At 36.8% G+C, this 17,541-nt stretch overlaps 1 protein-coding gene across 1 annotated transcript in view; it reads left to right on the forward strand.

The window, feature by feature from the left end:
• PPP3CA (protein phosphatase 3 catalytic subunit alpha) overlaps positions 1-17,541 on the forward strand; it is a 303,572-nt gene that overhangs the window by 216,570 nt on the left and 69,461 nt on the right. The window contains exon 3 of the mRNA XM_082611195.1: positions 9,707-9,831. Within this exon, the coding sequence (XP_082467321.1) occupies positions 9,707-9,831 (125 nt within the window). The remainder of the gene's footprint in view (positions 1-9,706; positions 9,832-17,541) is intronic.

The following is a 17,541-nucleotide window of genomic DNA, read 5'->3' on the forward strand; positions in this document are numbered from 1 at the left end:
TAAGGTCAGTTAGGAGGAATACACACACAAAGCAAAAACTCACAAACAGCAGTTATGAAACTGAGCAGTTTAGCTTCATAGACTGTGTTCTCACCCATTACATGCTACTGCCTCTCACCCAGGAAGAAATAACATGTCCAGGAAAAATCCAGAATTGAAAGTATACTGTGGCCACAGTTTCCAGACAATTAAAAAAACAAAACAAAACATAAAAACACCCCTCCAGAAATACCAGTTTGGAAGACCTAAGATGGGAATGCTAAGGCATAGATCTATAACCCCTAGGTCTGATTACCATAGTGAGAGCCCATTTTTTAGGGTCCTGGAGGGAGTTCATAGGATCTGAAACCTGGCATCAGTATTTCAAAAAGTGAAGGGAACAATCTCTCGTTTATTCATAAATATATATAAGTACATAAGATATCAAGTTTATTTATATTTGGCTGAAATTATATCGTCTCATAGTTCATCCAGTACTCTTCATTGTCTGGTGATGACAATCAAGGGTTTAGTGAACTACATAATGTAAGTAAATCCACATATCAAATAACTGATAGTTTCCAGGACTGATCAAACTTGGACATATGAACATAATGATGACCAAATTTAAATAATACTATAAGTATTGTACATATTTACTTATTGTTATTATTTACCACTGTCACTGCCATGACTGTGACTTAAAATAATTCCATAATGTTATTATGAATCTTTAACAGTTAGGCATTTTGTTAAAATCTGGATTGGTGCTGAAATGGAAAAGTAGTGATAATAGATGGAACAGATACATTCTTATTCAATAGATTAAGTTCTTCCAGTAAACAAATAAGAAAAATCTCGATAGTGAGAAAACTCATCTTTAAGAAATAAATATGTGTTTCAATCATTGATTTTTCTGCTGATTGGGATAAACAGTGGATTTACCATGGTGCTGTGTATGCTTGGTCCTTCTATAAAACAGTTTAAAAATGCAGACTCAGGGCTTCCCTGGTGGCGCAGTGGTTAAGAGTCCGCCTGCCGATGCAGGGGACACGGGTTCGTGCCCCGGTCTGGGAAGATCCCACATGCCGCGGAGTGGCTGGGCCCATGAGCCATGGCCGCTGAGCCTGCGCGTCCGGAGCCTGTGCTCCGCAACGGGAGAGGCCACAACAGTGAGAGGCCCGCATACTGAAAAAAAAAAAAAAATGCAGACTCTTCTAGTTTCTTTCCATGTAATTATAGTTATAAACTGAGATTTAGGGGATTCATGAAGTATTCATATTTAGTACTGGATTGTTGTGATTTTATTATCTATTGCAATCTACAGTATATCCCATTCTTTTTTTTCAGTTGTCCTGTTACATGTCTCATTAATGCTGGCTAACAGTTTATCTTTGTAAAAAAGCATCATAAATATAAAGAAAATGTGTGAAATTATTGCTGTTAATCTACACTGGTGCTGTTATTGTTTTGTATTTAATTTCATTACTGACATTTCAAGGATTTTAAAAGAAAAATATAGTTTTTAGGAAATTTTAATTAGAGACTTTTCATTATTGTTTTATACTATCAAGCCCTGGTTAAGAATTCATATTTTGTGTTTTATAAAGTATCTAATACATATTTAACATTTGAAAAATAATATTCATTATGGGGAAAAGATTAATTATTTTGCAGTGTACCTCTTTGATGAATTAGACCCCTGTTATTTTTTTCTTGGTTAGTTTATTTTACAGTTGATGAAGATCTCTAGATGTATAGTGAATGCTGTAATGAAACTCACTTTTATCTCAGTAATTGCCTGATTTCAGAAGTTTACACATTCTGCTAATGAATCACACATATTCGGGCTGGCTGGTTTGTACTTGAACTTATCGTCCACTAAAGTTACATAAGCCTGGATGGTCTGCAGGGGGAAACAGACACGTACTTGTGGTACCCACTGTGTTTAACATCTAACAAAACCTCTAAATGCAAGATCGTTCTCTGCAAAATTGCAGATTTTGGAAAAGAAAAAGGTGTAGCAGATAGAGGATTCAAAAACCCAACCAGTAAATTAATAGGTTAATCTCCTCATGCTGAGAATTAGACATAATATTAGTTCCTTAACATTAGAACTTTTATTGTCTTGGAAAAATGTGTCTATTATGGAAAAAATATTGGGTTGAAGTAAATGAAGTTGAAAGGAGAGTGGAATTCTAATGGTGAAAATTGCTCAGCAATTCAGTAATGTCTTCTCTAAAAGAAAAATTACAACCTGTTAGTTTCATGTGAACTGGAAAAACGTGTAGAGGTAGTTATTCTACTTCATGCATGTCTTCCACAAGCCAGTATTTTGGAGGAACTAAAAGATCTTTATAGAAAAATAAACAGTGAGTCAAGAATTAAAAGCACTTGACTTCTAATCATAATACTGATGCAATTTTGAAATGCCAGTCCATGAAAAATCTATTTTCACCTGCAATGTATTATTTGACTGATTTGTTGTTGTTGTTTTCTGTAAGCATTCTTTAAACTGGAATTCTATGACATTATAAAAATTTTGCTTAGTGTCAGTACGAAGTTAACCCAATGATTTTCTTTGGATTTCCTTTAATATAGGCAAGTAAACAAGGCCAAATGCGTAAGTCTGAGCTTTAGTTCAAAGCTATTCTAAGTAGTTTTATATGAAAGTATGTATTTTTATCTTACGTTTCTTTATATGTCTTCCACTCTGGATGGCAGCTGTAGCAGAGTTCTTTTCAAGCTATCAATTGTGTAGCAGTTATACTGGGACGTCATCCTAATATGTTCAGTGCATTCTACTGTTTACATTTTCTGATGTAGCGATTTAGTTGCCAATGTGGATTTAGAAAACAATGGAATTCTTTGAAAAAATAATTAAATGATAATATGAGTATACTTATTTGCAGAATCACTAAATTGATTTAGACATGCATACTTGATTACACATATAACATACACAGGGTTGTTGTTTTGAGCACCTTTTCAACAGAGTTAGCAGTACTTCTGTTAGTCTGGAGATGCAAGGCCTAGGCTTGGTCCTGGTTGTGGTTATCTTTCTAACTTGTCCTCCATCTTTGAGAGTATTTTCTCAAGGGTCTGTTTGTCCTCAATACGCTGGCCATTATCTTCTCTCCTGAGCAGTGTGCCAGTTCTAGGGACTCTTAGACTCGCCCTGTGACTGATTCATTGTCTAGTTTGTAGATCCCAAGAGCTTTCTCAGCTAACTACAAAGAGCCCCTTGTTCCTGCCCCAGCTGTTTATTGCGTTTCTCTTTAGCAGGACTTAGCTGTAATCTACAGTGAGTAAAGTCTTGACCTTGTTTAATGACTCCCTAACTGCTGCACTGACCACTCATCTCCAAATAATTCCTCCTTTGTGGTAGGTGGCTTTACACACACACACACACACATTTAAATTAATGTTTATATTTATATATACTTTAACCTCCTAAGTCTGTGATTTCAAAGTTTAATAACTAGCTCTCTAGCAATGATATGAGAAATAAAAGCTATTTCCTTCCCTAAAAAACAAAGACAAAGGCTTTCTGTATGTTTTCTAGTTCCCCCTTTAAAATTCTGTACTCCTCTTCAGAAGACTTAGATCAAAAGTTACTGAGACCATGCTTGTGTGAGAATCATTTCCAGTAAACTTTTATTTACTGTGGGTTAAGAGTTACTGGGGGAGGGAATCAATATTAAAAGGCAATTACTCAAAAGTAATTGTTTGCTTAGGTATTACTTAGTAGTTGGTTATTTAGGCATAATTTATGTATTTCCTGATAGTAGACGAGAATGAAGAAATAAATGTGTAAGCATTGCAGGATGTTGATCCCTCTTGCATCATTTGGTTGTACTGAGGATGTTAGAACAGCCAGATTCAAAACCACTTAGTCACCTGACTTAGAGAAGTGGCCAAGAAGAAGATAATGACAACCTTACCACCTTCTCAGCAAATAGATTCAACTGCTCAGTGTACCTGGTAGTTCTTACTTGTCCAGTATAAAAACAAGTGGAGGACTGCATCAGTTTGCTGATGGATGAGGGTAGCAGTGGTCCAGAGAAAAACCCGTATGCTTTCTTTCGTTATCTTTGATGTGTTAATTTCATTAAATGCCATAACTATACATCTGTGATGGAAATATATACAATTCTGGTAATAATCTATTGAAGATATATATATTTTTGAATGTTCAGCCAGATGGATGGATATTTCATAGAGGCTAGGAGTGCTTTGACTACCTGTACTGTGTGCCTATGTTTTTGGTGCTTCTTCAGTATCGTAGGTCTCTTAGAGCTAGCCCCAGTTGAGTTCCTGCCTGCCAGCAGTGTTTCGTTGGAAATGAGAAGCAAATAATGGGAAGCTAGGGGACTATGGGAAGCAGGAGTATTTGGTGAAGAATGAGCTTGCCTTGAAGGTAGAATAGAACTTGTCAAAGCCTGGTTGTTCTAGAAGTGCTGTTAAAGCCAATGACATGGAAGATGAAAGGACCTAGCCTCGTGGGGAATTAGAGGCTGTGAGCAGCCAAGCAGATGGTTTGCCTCATTAGCTGACATTTGTTGTACTTTACTTCTCTTTGGACACCAGTGTGTTAGGTACCCAAGAGAACGGAAGGTGCGGGCCATGGCATTACAAAGAAAGAAGGTTACCTGGCTATACTTTTCACTTACCATCACATGGAAGTACCCTTCCCTCTATGTGATGCCCTGGCCTTACCCTCCATCCTCTTGGGTACCTAAGTATGGATACCTCAGTGTGGAGATCACTTTCTTCCTGATGTTGGATATTAAAATAGTAAATGTTCCCAAATATTAGGACTTCGGGATAAATCCTTTATCGGAAAGCTGCAATGCACAGGGCCTGAACAACAGCCACATTCAAATGCACAAGTAAATTTGCTCTTTGTCGTCACCATTGTTAGATTCATTCCTCTATCCTAGACTCTATCAAACAATCACTTCAATATTATCCTTTCACATAATAGGAAATCCCGATCTCACACCAACCTGAATTAGCATCGAACGAAGTTGCCTTTCCAGTGTGTATCTCCCCCACATGTGAACCCTGTGAGGGGAACCGCACAAGCATGCAGAATGAGGGCTGAGTGCGCCGAGACCGAGGGTCAAAAGCCGAGGTCTGTTTCGTCTTACTCTCTAGATAAGAGTCGTCGAAGAGCTTGTTATAAATCTGCATCTCTGGAGATTCTGATTCAGGACCCAGGAATCTGTAGTTTCAAAAGCTCCCCAAGTGTTACTGATGTAGAACCAGGTAAAGAAACCACCCTAAACTGTGTGGAGTTCCCACATTCTCCCCCAGTCTTGCCGCACACTAATTCAAAAGCTGTGACTTAAAGGCTTAAAACAGGCACCATCTCAGACCCGTCAAAGACCTTCAGCTTCCACCAAAGCAAACTCCAACTGTTGTCCAACCCTGTCAATCCCAAGGGCCCCTCAAAACCTTGACTTCGTAGTTAATGGATTTCCAGATTCAGCACAGCACAGGCCCAGTGGAAGAATCCTAAGGTAGCACGTTTCTCATGTACCTTTTGGGTGGTAGGCGCTATTCTCCACCTGGTCAGTGAACCAAACTGACGGCTTCACGCAGGTTATAGTCCTCGCGTAGGTTATATTCCAATGGGAAGAATCAGGGAGGAAACAGGCATGCAAATTAATCAGCTAGATCATTCCAGAGAGTAATAAGTAGGATGAAGAAAGTAAAACAAGTTAATGGGAAGAAGAATGATTTTAGAAAAAGGTAGCTCCTTTATAGAAAGGCCTCCTTAACACTACTGACATGTAGCTGAGACCTATTGGATGAAAAGGAGTCAGCCTGTGAAAATACAAGAAAGAAACATGGCTTATTTGAGACAGAGAAGACTGGCATATATTGAACAAGAAGGGCAATAGGATGGTGACTAGATAGATAGATAGGTAGATGATTTTTTTAAAAAGTTAAATAGCTTTAACGTAAACTGACCTGGGAAATCCTTAAATCTCTTAATAAAAATATCTCAATTTTCCGGGTGTATTTTATTTGAACTACTGTTTTCTTTCATTGGGCTTTGCATATTTTTTATGATTGTATGTGCAAGTTGCTTTCCTTTGCTGGACATTGTCATAAGAGGTCCTTACTGTGAAAGTATGATTTGAATTGTGTGGCTGATCTAAAATAAAGTCAGTGATGATGTGGCCATCATACAAGTAACTGAATTGCAGGGTATTTTGTTCTCCATGCCAACTTTACAGCAGTTGCTCTCTGCTGTTTTATATCATCAAGCCAAGACCCAATAATTGTGCTGATCTTATAAATCATTGAGATTCTCTCTTATCACAAAGTTACTGTAGGCCAAAAAGAAGAGCTTACTTTTCAGTTTTTATAAAATTGCATTCACAGTAATGTACTTCTGTAGTCCAACAAAAGTTATCCGTAATGTTTGCATTGTCTAGAGCCCGTTTATTTATAATATTGTGTAATTCTGGTTGCCAGATTATGCTACAGTTGTATGTCAGTTGCTAAAACCACTTAACTCCAGACCTGTGGTCCACAGCCTGAATTAATGTCTTGATATTTATCATTGACATGGAGGTATAAAAAATAATGATCCTTGAATTTTCAGCCATGACCAGGAATTGAAGTGGAGGAATCAAAAATGAAAGAGAAGATAGGAGGGGAGGGAATGGTGAAAAAGATGCTTCCGAATGCCCTTTCACTCCTCCTTCCCCAACCCCAAGCACCAGAATCCCATTCTTTCTGGTACCTTGATATTTTAGATACAACTATTCTGAAATGCCACTTTGATATAACATTTATCAAGTTCATATCAGGTCCCAGGAACTCTCCTAATCCCATTACATGATTAATACCTTTAATTCTCTCAATAGCCCAGTAGGGTAAGGTACCAATACCATCCCATTTTATAGATGAATACATTGAGGCTCAGAGAAGTTGAGTAACTTACCCAGAAGCACTCGGGTAGTAAATAGGATTGGAGCCTGAGTGTCTGGCTTCAAAGTCTAGGTCGTTAAATGCTGTACCACACTGCCTCTAATAGCCTTAATACTACACCCATTTTGACTAGGGGACCTTTTAATAATAGCCTAAAAATATGATTATTAGACTTGCTACTATAATACAAATTCCAAATAATGTTTGAATCCTCCATCCTACCCCATCACCTGGCTTCATGTTTTCCCTGAGCCTTCCCCCATAATTGACCCTCTGATAGGATCCTATCCCTCTGATAGGATTCAGGATAGAGAGAGGGACAGTGGCAAGGAAGTGTCCTGGTCACAGGCGTTCACATTTGACAGGGCTGCATCAGTTCAGCTGAAACAAAGCGCCCTGCTTCATACTTTCTTTCCCTGAAGTTCCTTCCTTCAACTTCTGAACTTAATGGAGGGCATGTAAAGAAAGGCTTGGTTCCCAGCCAATCTTTTTTGTTTGTAATTTCTGGTTTGAAACATAACATGACAGGTGTAAAAATGCCTGCCATTTGAGAGAAACCTGTGATAAGTAAGCCATACCAACTGTAATTTCAAGGGATAAATCAGTGGAAGATGAATTATCTTATTACTTATTAACTAATAAGTTTATCCTTGCCTTCTTAAAAATTTAGTAATACAAGATATGCTAATTCAGTTTTCTAAATGGATTTATTATTATTAGTCCATTTAAGTTTTAAGAATTGTTTTATTATCTACTTATTTTTAATTGTATTATTATTATTATTAACATCAATTTTCACAGCTCTAAATGCAGCATGGAAGTCTCCCCAAAGTGGGTACTGGCACCTGTACCCGGCAGTGTTTGAACCACGACACTTGTTGCTCTTTATTTCTTTCCCTTTGGTTAAAATACAGTATATGACATGTCTCTCACAAACCAAATTCCTCATTAGGCCAGGATAAGGACCCGTTTGCAAAATACTCAACTGTAAGAATAAAAACGATTATTTATAAACAATTTTCTAGTATGATATTATTTCAGAAGTGGAAGAATATGTTTCTGGTATTTGTACTGTGTATGTCTTGCTCATGAGAGGGAAGAAGCTATGGGATTGGAATTTGCAGAAAGAATGCCTTAGCAGTTATAGCTCCTTGTAATTTACATCTGTTTGATAGGTTCTAAGATTTTCGAGTGCAGGTATTTTAAAATAGAGTCCACCTGTACCTGTTTCAGGCTTATAGAACTCTGGGTCCTTACTAGCTGTTCCTTGATGGTAAGAATGAGGATTTATATGACATTTTTATTCACCCACTGTTTTATAGTTTTTCATCAATGAACTCCTTTGACTCATTTTTCTTTCTATCGGCTTTCATCAGATAAAGGAATGAGGTTTAAAACATTTCAGCTTGCTTGTGATTACAGCATAGAATGTGTTAATATAGCATCCTTTGGCCTCTTGATTTCCTATTCACTGATAACATTCATTCTATGAACCTCTTAGCATTAAAGAAACAGCCACATCGCGTTCATCATTCAAGCATAAAATTGTCTTAAGGTAGTAAATATATACACATGTATAAACTATATAAATGTCAAAGATATTATTATAACATGATGCTTGACAGCAAAAGCTTTGAATTAGACAAATCTGAATTGAAACTCGGTATCAATTTTTTTTTTCAGTTCAGTTCAGTTGTATCATTCTTTTTTTTTTTTTTTTTTTTTTTTTTTGCGGTACGCGGGCCTCTCACTGTTGTGGCCTCTCCCGTTGCAGAGCACAGGCTCCAGATGCACAGGCTCAGCGGCCATGGCTCACGGGCCTAGCTGCTCCGCGGCATGTGGGATCTTCCCGGACCCGGGCACGAACCTGTGTCCCCTGCATCGGCAGGCAGACTCTCAACCACTGCGCCACCAGGGAAGCCCGTATCATTCATTTTTAACAGTGATCTCGCCTAGCCACATAACCATAATGGAGATAATATTTATTTTTTTAGGGCTTTGAAAGTAGTAAGTGAAATAGTAAGTACTGAATAAGGGGTTTTAAAAAGAGAGACTACATAGCTTTTTAAGAATTTTGGTTTAAAAGAGAAGGTGAGAAAGTTAAGAAAGTCAATTCCCAGTCATTATTTATACAGTTTTACAGGATTTTTTTCATTTCACAATTAAAAAAAAAATTTGACATCTGATACCAGGGTACATCTTACAAAAATGCTCTTTTATAATATAAATTTAAATTAAATTGGAGTTTTTTTCTTTCTCAGTGGTACATAAAATAATGGTGTGTTTTATAATTGATGGCATTTTAGAGTCAATGAAATACATTTTTTATAACGGGTATCAACATTTCCTTTTCTTCAGGAGTCAATAACATGTAGTAGATACATATTTAGACTTCAGTATATAGATTATGTCAAATTTCTGAACCTCTCTTTGACTAATCTGCAAAAGGAAATCCTATCCCATGACTATAAACTGTGTAGAAATCTCTTAGCACAGTGTTTGGTGCAGAATTGTTAAATGTACAACAATAATAGCCATTATTGTTATTATTATCTTTATTTTTCCAGTTAATCTGTGAATTGGTAGAACTGGATGCAAAAGCCAGGTCTGCCACCAATTAAGTTTGGAATTTCTGTCTCACTTTCCTGTTTTGCAAAAGAACGTTTTGGCTAAGATGACCTCTAAATTCCTTCTGGTTGTAAAATTTTGTAATTTTATCGTCTAATTCAAAGTCTTAACAAAATGTAACCATCAGATGAATTTTCTTTGTTTCTTTCAGTTTGCGGGGACATCCATGGACAATTCTTTGACTTGATGAAGCTCTTTGAAGTGGGCGGATCTCCTGCCAACACTCGCTACCTCTTCTTAGGGGACTATGTAGACAGAGGGTACTTCAGTATCGAAGTAAGTCTGCATCATTTCTTCTTAGCTGCTCAGTAATGGATCAACAATATCTTAGCAAAATAAAGTGGTATATGTATTGCCTTAAGTAAATCCCTAGTCTTTACCAATGAACTTTAATACACATAAATGTGTGGGATATTCCATATCCTATTTTCCGTTGATTCTCATATGCTTTTTATTGCATAGAAATGCCAAGGAAATGGCTCATAGTAAGATTTTGCCTTTCGTACTTTTTATAGGTTTGCAACTTTGCAAAACTTGCATGATATTTGACACTAGATAATTCTATCTCCTGTTGAAACAATGAATCAAATTTGATTAAATAAGCAAGAATGTGTTTGCCTGGTTATGTCTTATAATTATGAGACAATAAGTTATTTTAGTAAATTGATAGTCAAGTGCATGTGTGTGTGTCTGCATTTGTGTGTATGAGTCTGTGTGAGTACACTGACAGCTGCTATATTTTGTCTTTTTTGGCACCTGTCATCTAACTAGGGTAATTTGTCAAAAATCATTAGTTAAAACAAAACAGATAACCTTTGAGTAGAGGTTCTTCCTCAGCATCCCAACTGTATCTGCTTCAGGTAAGTAGAAGTTATGTTCAAAATAAAGACAAGGCTCTTGTTTCATTCACATGTTTTCTCTTTCTGGTGCTTCACATGGTGTTTCATACATAGAAATGATTCATTAAATATTTATTAAAAGAAATAGTTTGAAATAAGAATAAGTTTTAAAGAACCAGAGCTCATGCTGTAGTAGCTGACATTATATGTGCTCTTGGAAATAATGCGTTAAAAAGGAAAACAGTTATCTTAATTAAAGAGAGAAATCAAATTTACTGGTCTCACACCAATGTCATACGTTCATAACAATCATTTATTAAAGAGATTCTAGGTTTTTAAATTTTCATCATAATACTTTATTTATTATAGGAATATTTAATGTTGAAAAACATGTCACTCCTAAATGGCTTTTGTTTTTAAACGATTATACTAACTTTTTGGGGGGGGGTTATTCAATTCACCTCCCATCATTGACTATGCATATATGTATATATATATATATATAGCCCACCAATATATTAATCACATTTAAGGATCTCATTTAAAGATCACATATTTCTTAATCATTCATGGTCGTAAGGGAGGGAGGGGTGGTGTTGGTGTTTAAGTCCAAAAAGAGGAGTACATTTAGGTATTTCTTCCATGTATATGCACTGTAATTAGGAGAATTTAAAGAAATATACATCCTTGCTCTCTAGAAACCTAAATCTATGTAGGAAAGTATAACTGTAAAAAGCTTTATAGAATAAGAAGCCTTGAACAGATGGTTCCAGGATTCAATTATTATTTGAACTGATTATTAAAATCTTGGGATAAAAAAGGTACAGAAAATAATTACCATTGGAATATAGATGTTTGGGAGACTATCGAGGGCATATATGGCTGGGGTTAGAAACAAAAAACAAGATTTAACCAGGAGGGAAACTCAAGTGAGAAAAGTACAGAGGAAGAAATTAGGAAACCTCATAAACCTCATCCATGGGCTAACTTGACCAACATGGCAGAGAAGTGTGACTGAGTACAAATTTTGTAAGACCTTTGTATCACATTAGGGCTAGTATCTGCCAAGAGTGAAGGGGAAAAAAAAAAAACCATAATGGTGGTTTGAACAGGATAGAAGTTTATTTCTCTCTCTAGTAAAAGCTCATAGATGGGCGGACCATGGCTGGTGTGACCCCACCTGTTGCCAGGGCCCAGGGTCTCTGCCTTATTGATCTGATGTGCGTGGCCTCGTTACAAAGTCAACCTCATGACCCAAGACTGCTCATATTCCCACATTACATGCAGCTAGAAGGAAAAGAAGGAAGCAAAGGGTATGTCCTCTCATTTAAGGATGTTTCCCGTAAGTGGCACTGTTACTTCCCGTGGGCCAGAATTGGTTTACCTTGCGTGTGTGATTTCCATGTGTAGCCAGATTGGAGAAAGACTGCTATAAACAGAAAGCAGTAATGGGAGATAAAGAGTTTCTGCTACTTCCCTTAAATTAGGGTCATGTGGAAACTAAGAAAATATTTTTAAAAATTGTTTTAGTAACTCTTAAATTTATCGTATTCATTTAATATTTATATGCTCCTATGGAAGGTTCTGAGGATAAATGAAATCGGTGTTCTACTTTTCTTGAAGCCCACCTTCTAAGCAAAGAATGGCAAGGACTCTCCTGTTGGGAGTGATTATATTTTCTTAATCTTACCAGTCTATTTACCTTTGATATTTTTACGAGAAGAGTTCACGCTTCTGAATCTCTGGCCTCAAACCTTTTGAAACTTCCCAAACTCTCTCTAATTAGAGCTTTTTAGAACTGTTTCCTTAAAGAAGTTGCGAAGCAGTAATCACTGGTTCCTCCGTAGATTTTTATTTTAGTCTACAATTAATCTAGATTTTTGAACTATGAAAGTTGTGGTAGTTTATGTAATATGTACCTTCTGCAATTCAAACAAAGAATCAAAGTCTGAAACCAAATGTTGGTGAAATATCGACTGTATGTATCATAGGACATTTAAAAGTTCTGAGATGCATATATCAGAGTCCCCATCTTCAAAAACAGCTCTTTAATTCAACTCTAGAAGTCTGGGAGTATAGCCCCGGGGACTTACCACATACACACAGAAATGACAAAAGTGTGATGGCCTCAGAAGTAAAAATGATCCATTTTGATTAGACTGTGACCTTTGAGGGGTTTGAGAATGGCTCAGTGATATCAGCCTATTTAAAATAGAACTGATATTTATATAAAATATACTTACTGAAGATACTGTGAGGCTTCGTATTGTGGATTAAGGAAGCTGACATTGTTTGCAAGCTGGAAATAGTATTGTTTGCTTAGTATAAATGATCTCATTTATTCCTCACAGCTCTTCAAGGAACATGTAAATGTCTTTCTTTTCAGCATGCAGAAACCAAGGCTCAGGGAGAGTCACACACATAGTAAATGGCAGTGCCGGGATGCAAAGTCTGTGCTCTTTCCACTACAGCCCATGCCTTGGCCATATACTCACTAAAAGAACCACAAAAAATGCACACATCAGTGATGCAGGCACTGATACACACTCTTTGTATATAATATATATATTATATTACACATTATATAATATGTAATATTATATATAATAACTCTTTGTATATAATATAATCTGAAGGGCAAAGCATTAAATATAAAATGTTCTCTTTGAGCATCCTGTTGGTTTAAGATAAATTCTAAAATGAGAGCTCAGTTTTCCAGCGTGTACTATCCTAACAGGCTTCCTGATTCATCTCAATAATTCAGAGTTCCACTTCAGGTCTCCTCCTTTGGCTATTCTCTGGGCCAAGAGGAGCAGTTAAGTTTAATTTTTATGAAATCAGCTTTGAAGAGTAGGTTCAGATTTCATGTAGTCTCAGCTGGGTAGTATTTTCAGGCACTGGGTAATGTGCTCTGGGCAGTACATGGAGTTCATTTTATACACTCCCTCCCCGCCTTTCCCCCCATCTTCTTTTGCCAAGATTAGAAATCGTTCCCCACAAAGTTAACCCACATGAAACAACCAACCTTTTGAGTAGTGGTGAAAGAGATAATTTTGCCTGGGATAATGATTTGCCTCACACCAAATACCATCCTCTTTCTCATGATGGCGTTATGCTACCTAATCTCTTTGATCAAGACTATGTGTATATATATATTGATAGTTTCGTGTCTGAGTGTGTTTCTCTGAGAATGCAGGGAAAAACTCCGAATTGCAAACAGAGGCACACACCACTGTTTCTTTCTTCTATTCACTTCCTCGGGCTCCCTTTCTAGCCATTCTGCCCTGCAAGACCTTGCCTTGAGATTAGAGAGCTGTGCCCCTGCACCAACGACTAGATCTCAGCCCAGGCCTCAAACACCTTTAAGCAGGAAGGGTAGTTGTGTTTATTCGCTGTAAGCTCATAGACTAGAACGAACCACAGCACGTCAGGCAATGTTCCATGCTTCTGCATGAGAATAACAAGCAAAGGGTACAGCAAGCAATGTTAGGTGACAGAGTGTTGCCACAGACATGAGGAAGACTGGCTCCCTGCAGCCAGTCGTCCTTAGAGTGCATAGCTAGTCCGGCTGCTGCTTCTCTGTGTGCTTGTCAGACCAGGCAAATGATGTCTTAAAGGAGCAGCATTTGACATTTTTTCAGGAGTTTGGATCTTTTCCCAGCCAGTGCATATCCCTCACTTTACCGTCCTGTGACTGAGAGACAGCCCTTTTGATTAGAATGTTTCACAGCATGTATAGTTATTTTAGGGAGCTGCTTGATATGTATCTGAAGCTGTATGTTTGTGTGTTTTACTTCTTGCTTCCTCTTTTACATCCTTCTTTACTCCCCTGTACAGGTTTTTAAGAATACACATCATTAAGAGGCACAAATTACAAAGTAAAGACCTGCACTGCGATTATCAATGAGCCAATTAAACTAACGAAGAAAAGTATATCCTTAGTGCTGCTTCATTGGGGAAGCTAAATAAGAGAAAACTATGTCTGCGATAAAAAATTAACAAAAAGATACAGGAGGCTCGATCTTTCATATTGACTAAACCAAACTAATTTTAGATTGTAAATATCTGTTTATTTAGAGGATGACTGGAAAGATAGTCGAGGTCCAGTTGAACGTGATTAGTGCAATTAATTTACATCTCACCCTGCAAAAAAAGCCAATGGAACTTGCCTCTCTATTTCTACTTTAACCAATTAATCCAGGGAACATTTTATTCACATTAGCCATCTGATACCCCATGGACAAAAATAACCAATTATTTAACTGATTTTTCTTTCATTGTTCATTAAATGGGATAATTTTTTTACGCGAGACTTTTCTTTTTTAAAAGAACAGCAGGTTAAAATTTTGTTCAAGATCTTTAGCTCTCCAGCATGTTAGAACTTTAGATGGCAAAATAGTTACCAGCAGCACAGTGTTGTGCTTGGCAGTGCTCTCCCACCAGATGTTGAGGGTGAAGCTCGCGGGGCTCCACTCTCCAGTCCACCCTTGCCCTGTCATTTACCATTGCCACTTCTTCCATATTGGCTGCATTTGTGGTTTTATTCAGTGTTTGGGAAGATATTTTATTCTTGCCACAGGGGAGAGGGAAGTAAAATGTGGAAAGCGGATTCTTATTTTTAGGGTATTCTGAGCCAAGAATTTGGAAATTGAGTTTTCTTTTCTCTAGTCTTGTCTTTACTTTTCTTTCCTCCTCCCTCCCTTCCTTTTTCTCTGTCATCTCTCTCTCTCTCTTTCTCTCTTTCTTCCTCTCTCTCCCCCAATCTCTCTCTACTTCTCCCTCCTTTCTGACCGCCTTCCTTCTCATTTACAGGAAAGAGGCTCACGTTTCCTGAACTCCTGCTACATGCAGGGTGCTTTACATCCATTACATAATAAGGGACATGAAATGTGTACTGAATCATTTAAAAGGTAAATAGGTATGATAAGGATACCACAGGACCTTTGAGGTTTCAGTTATGAAAGAGCTATAGTAATCAGGACTAGAGGTGATAAAGCCATGTGCTAATGTCGAGACAGGATCTTTAAGAGATGGCATAAAAAGAAAATACGGGCCCTAGAATGTGATTCCTCTAGTAGTAGTATTTGAGTGGGGTTAAAAAATTGCATTTTAGATTTTTGTTGGAGAGATTATAGCTTTGCTTTAAAATAAATTGTTACAGGCAAAACTAATCTAAAGAGTTCGGAACTGTGGTAACATTTTCCAAAGGGCATTGATTTGGGAGGGGGCACAAGGGAGCCATCTGGGTGCTGAAATGTAACTGAATCTGGGCAGCTGTTTCATGGGAATATACATATGCAAAAATTCATTGACCTGTACCTTTAAGATAGATACATTTCACTGGATATAAGTTATATATTAGTGAAAACAAGAAACAAAGAAAACCTTTTTAAAAAGTAACTACAGAGTAGCCAAAACACGTATTCTCTCCCCCAATGTATGCATTAAATACAGCACTTTCAACAAGTAAATATAATTTTTAAAAGACTTCACATACCCATCCCATTTCTATTCCAAGTCAAACATCCAATGTTAACAACCTATTTGGAAAAATATTTTTTATATAATTTATAATTTAATTTATATTTTAAATTTATAATTTTAAATTATTTATAATATATAAACAAAACATACATATGATAAAATCTTATAAATTTTAAATTGAGAATAGTTCTCTCATTGACATTAATAACAGTGTATAAATATCATCTCTGAAATGTGAGACAAGCTTGATAATACACACTCCTTTTACTAGAACATTGTAAGTGTACCTCTAAACCTGATGCATAGCAATCAGAGACTCATTGAGCCACGTACACATATCAACAGATCATAATCCTTCAATACAGGCCATTTGGTCAACTTCTCAGAAATAGTACTGTCATCTTTCACATGAACTTTAGGTAATAACTATAAGCAGAAAATGGTAATTATAAAATTAACTAATGTAACATATATATGTAAAATTTGATATCAGCTAATTATTTTTTGTTTATTCAATCATAATTACAGTGAGGGGCAGTATCTTGCTTGAACAACTCAGTAATACATATTTTTTCTGATAATTAGTATTTTCTTCAAAACTTGGACTATATATTCAAACATTTATTTCCACTCATTTAATAAATTATCACATGAGCTGACAGAGATGATTATTGCTCACAGGTAGCACCACAAATGAATTGCCAGTAGCTTTTCCCTGTGGAGGTTATCCGGCATACCTACTATATGTTGGAAAACTCATTATTAAAATGTAAATATTGTTTCAGTTTTGGTTTTAGATTTCAGTAACCAGAATCAGACTTTTGTCTCAATATTTTTCTGGTTCTCTAACATCTTAACTTTCAGAATAAAGTTCATGAGGATAAAAAAGCATACTTGTTTTCAGTGTGCTCTTCTCTTCCCTGTGGATTTTTAATGAATGCTATTTGAGTATAATGAAATTGATGTTAATACTTGAGTATCCCAGTTATCTTAATTCACACTCCAGGAAGACTGTGTCAGTGTCCGTTGATTCCAAGCCTGGTGAATTTATACTTGGCCCTCATTTTTATGCAAACTGTAATACCCAAGTAATTAATTTGAGAGTTTTAAGGTATATGAAATGTTTCCCCTAGCTATCAGTAGCATGTGTAGTGAGATTCCCTGGCCTTCAGTTTATTTACAGTTATGTATAAAACAAAAAGCTCAAGGCTTTAAATACCAAAGGCACTGAAATAAGAGACAAGATAATGGGAGAGAAGAGTAGTGAAGGAGAGAGCATAATGGAAAATAGATACAGGGTCTTTCCTGCTGGTGCAGTGGTTAAGAATCCGCCTGCCAATACAGGGGATACGGGTTCGAGCCATGGTCCGGAAAGATCCCACATGCCGCGGAGCAACTAAGCCCGTGTGTCACAACTACTGAGCCCACGCACCTAGAGCCTGTGCTCTGCAACAAGAGAAGCCACCGCAATGAGAAGCATGTGCACCACAACGAAGAGTAGCCCCCATTTGCCGCAACTAGAGAAAGCCCGGGCAGCAATGAAGACCCAAAGCAGCCAAAAATAAAAAAATATAAAAAAAAATAAATTAATTTAAAAAAAAAAAAGAAAATAGTTACAATCCAAGTCAGCCTGAGCTTGTCAATGTTTGCTTCCAAATTTTGT

The sequence above is a fragment of the Mesoplodon mirus genome (assembly GCF_964341445.2).
Source record: "Mesoplodon mirus genome assembly, chromosome: 2".
Classification (NCBI taxonomy): Eukaryota; Metazoa; Chordata; class Mammalia; order Artiodactyla; family Ziphiidae; genus Mesoplodon; species Mesoplodon mirus.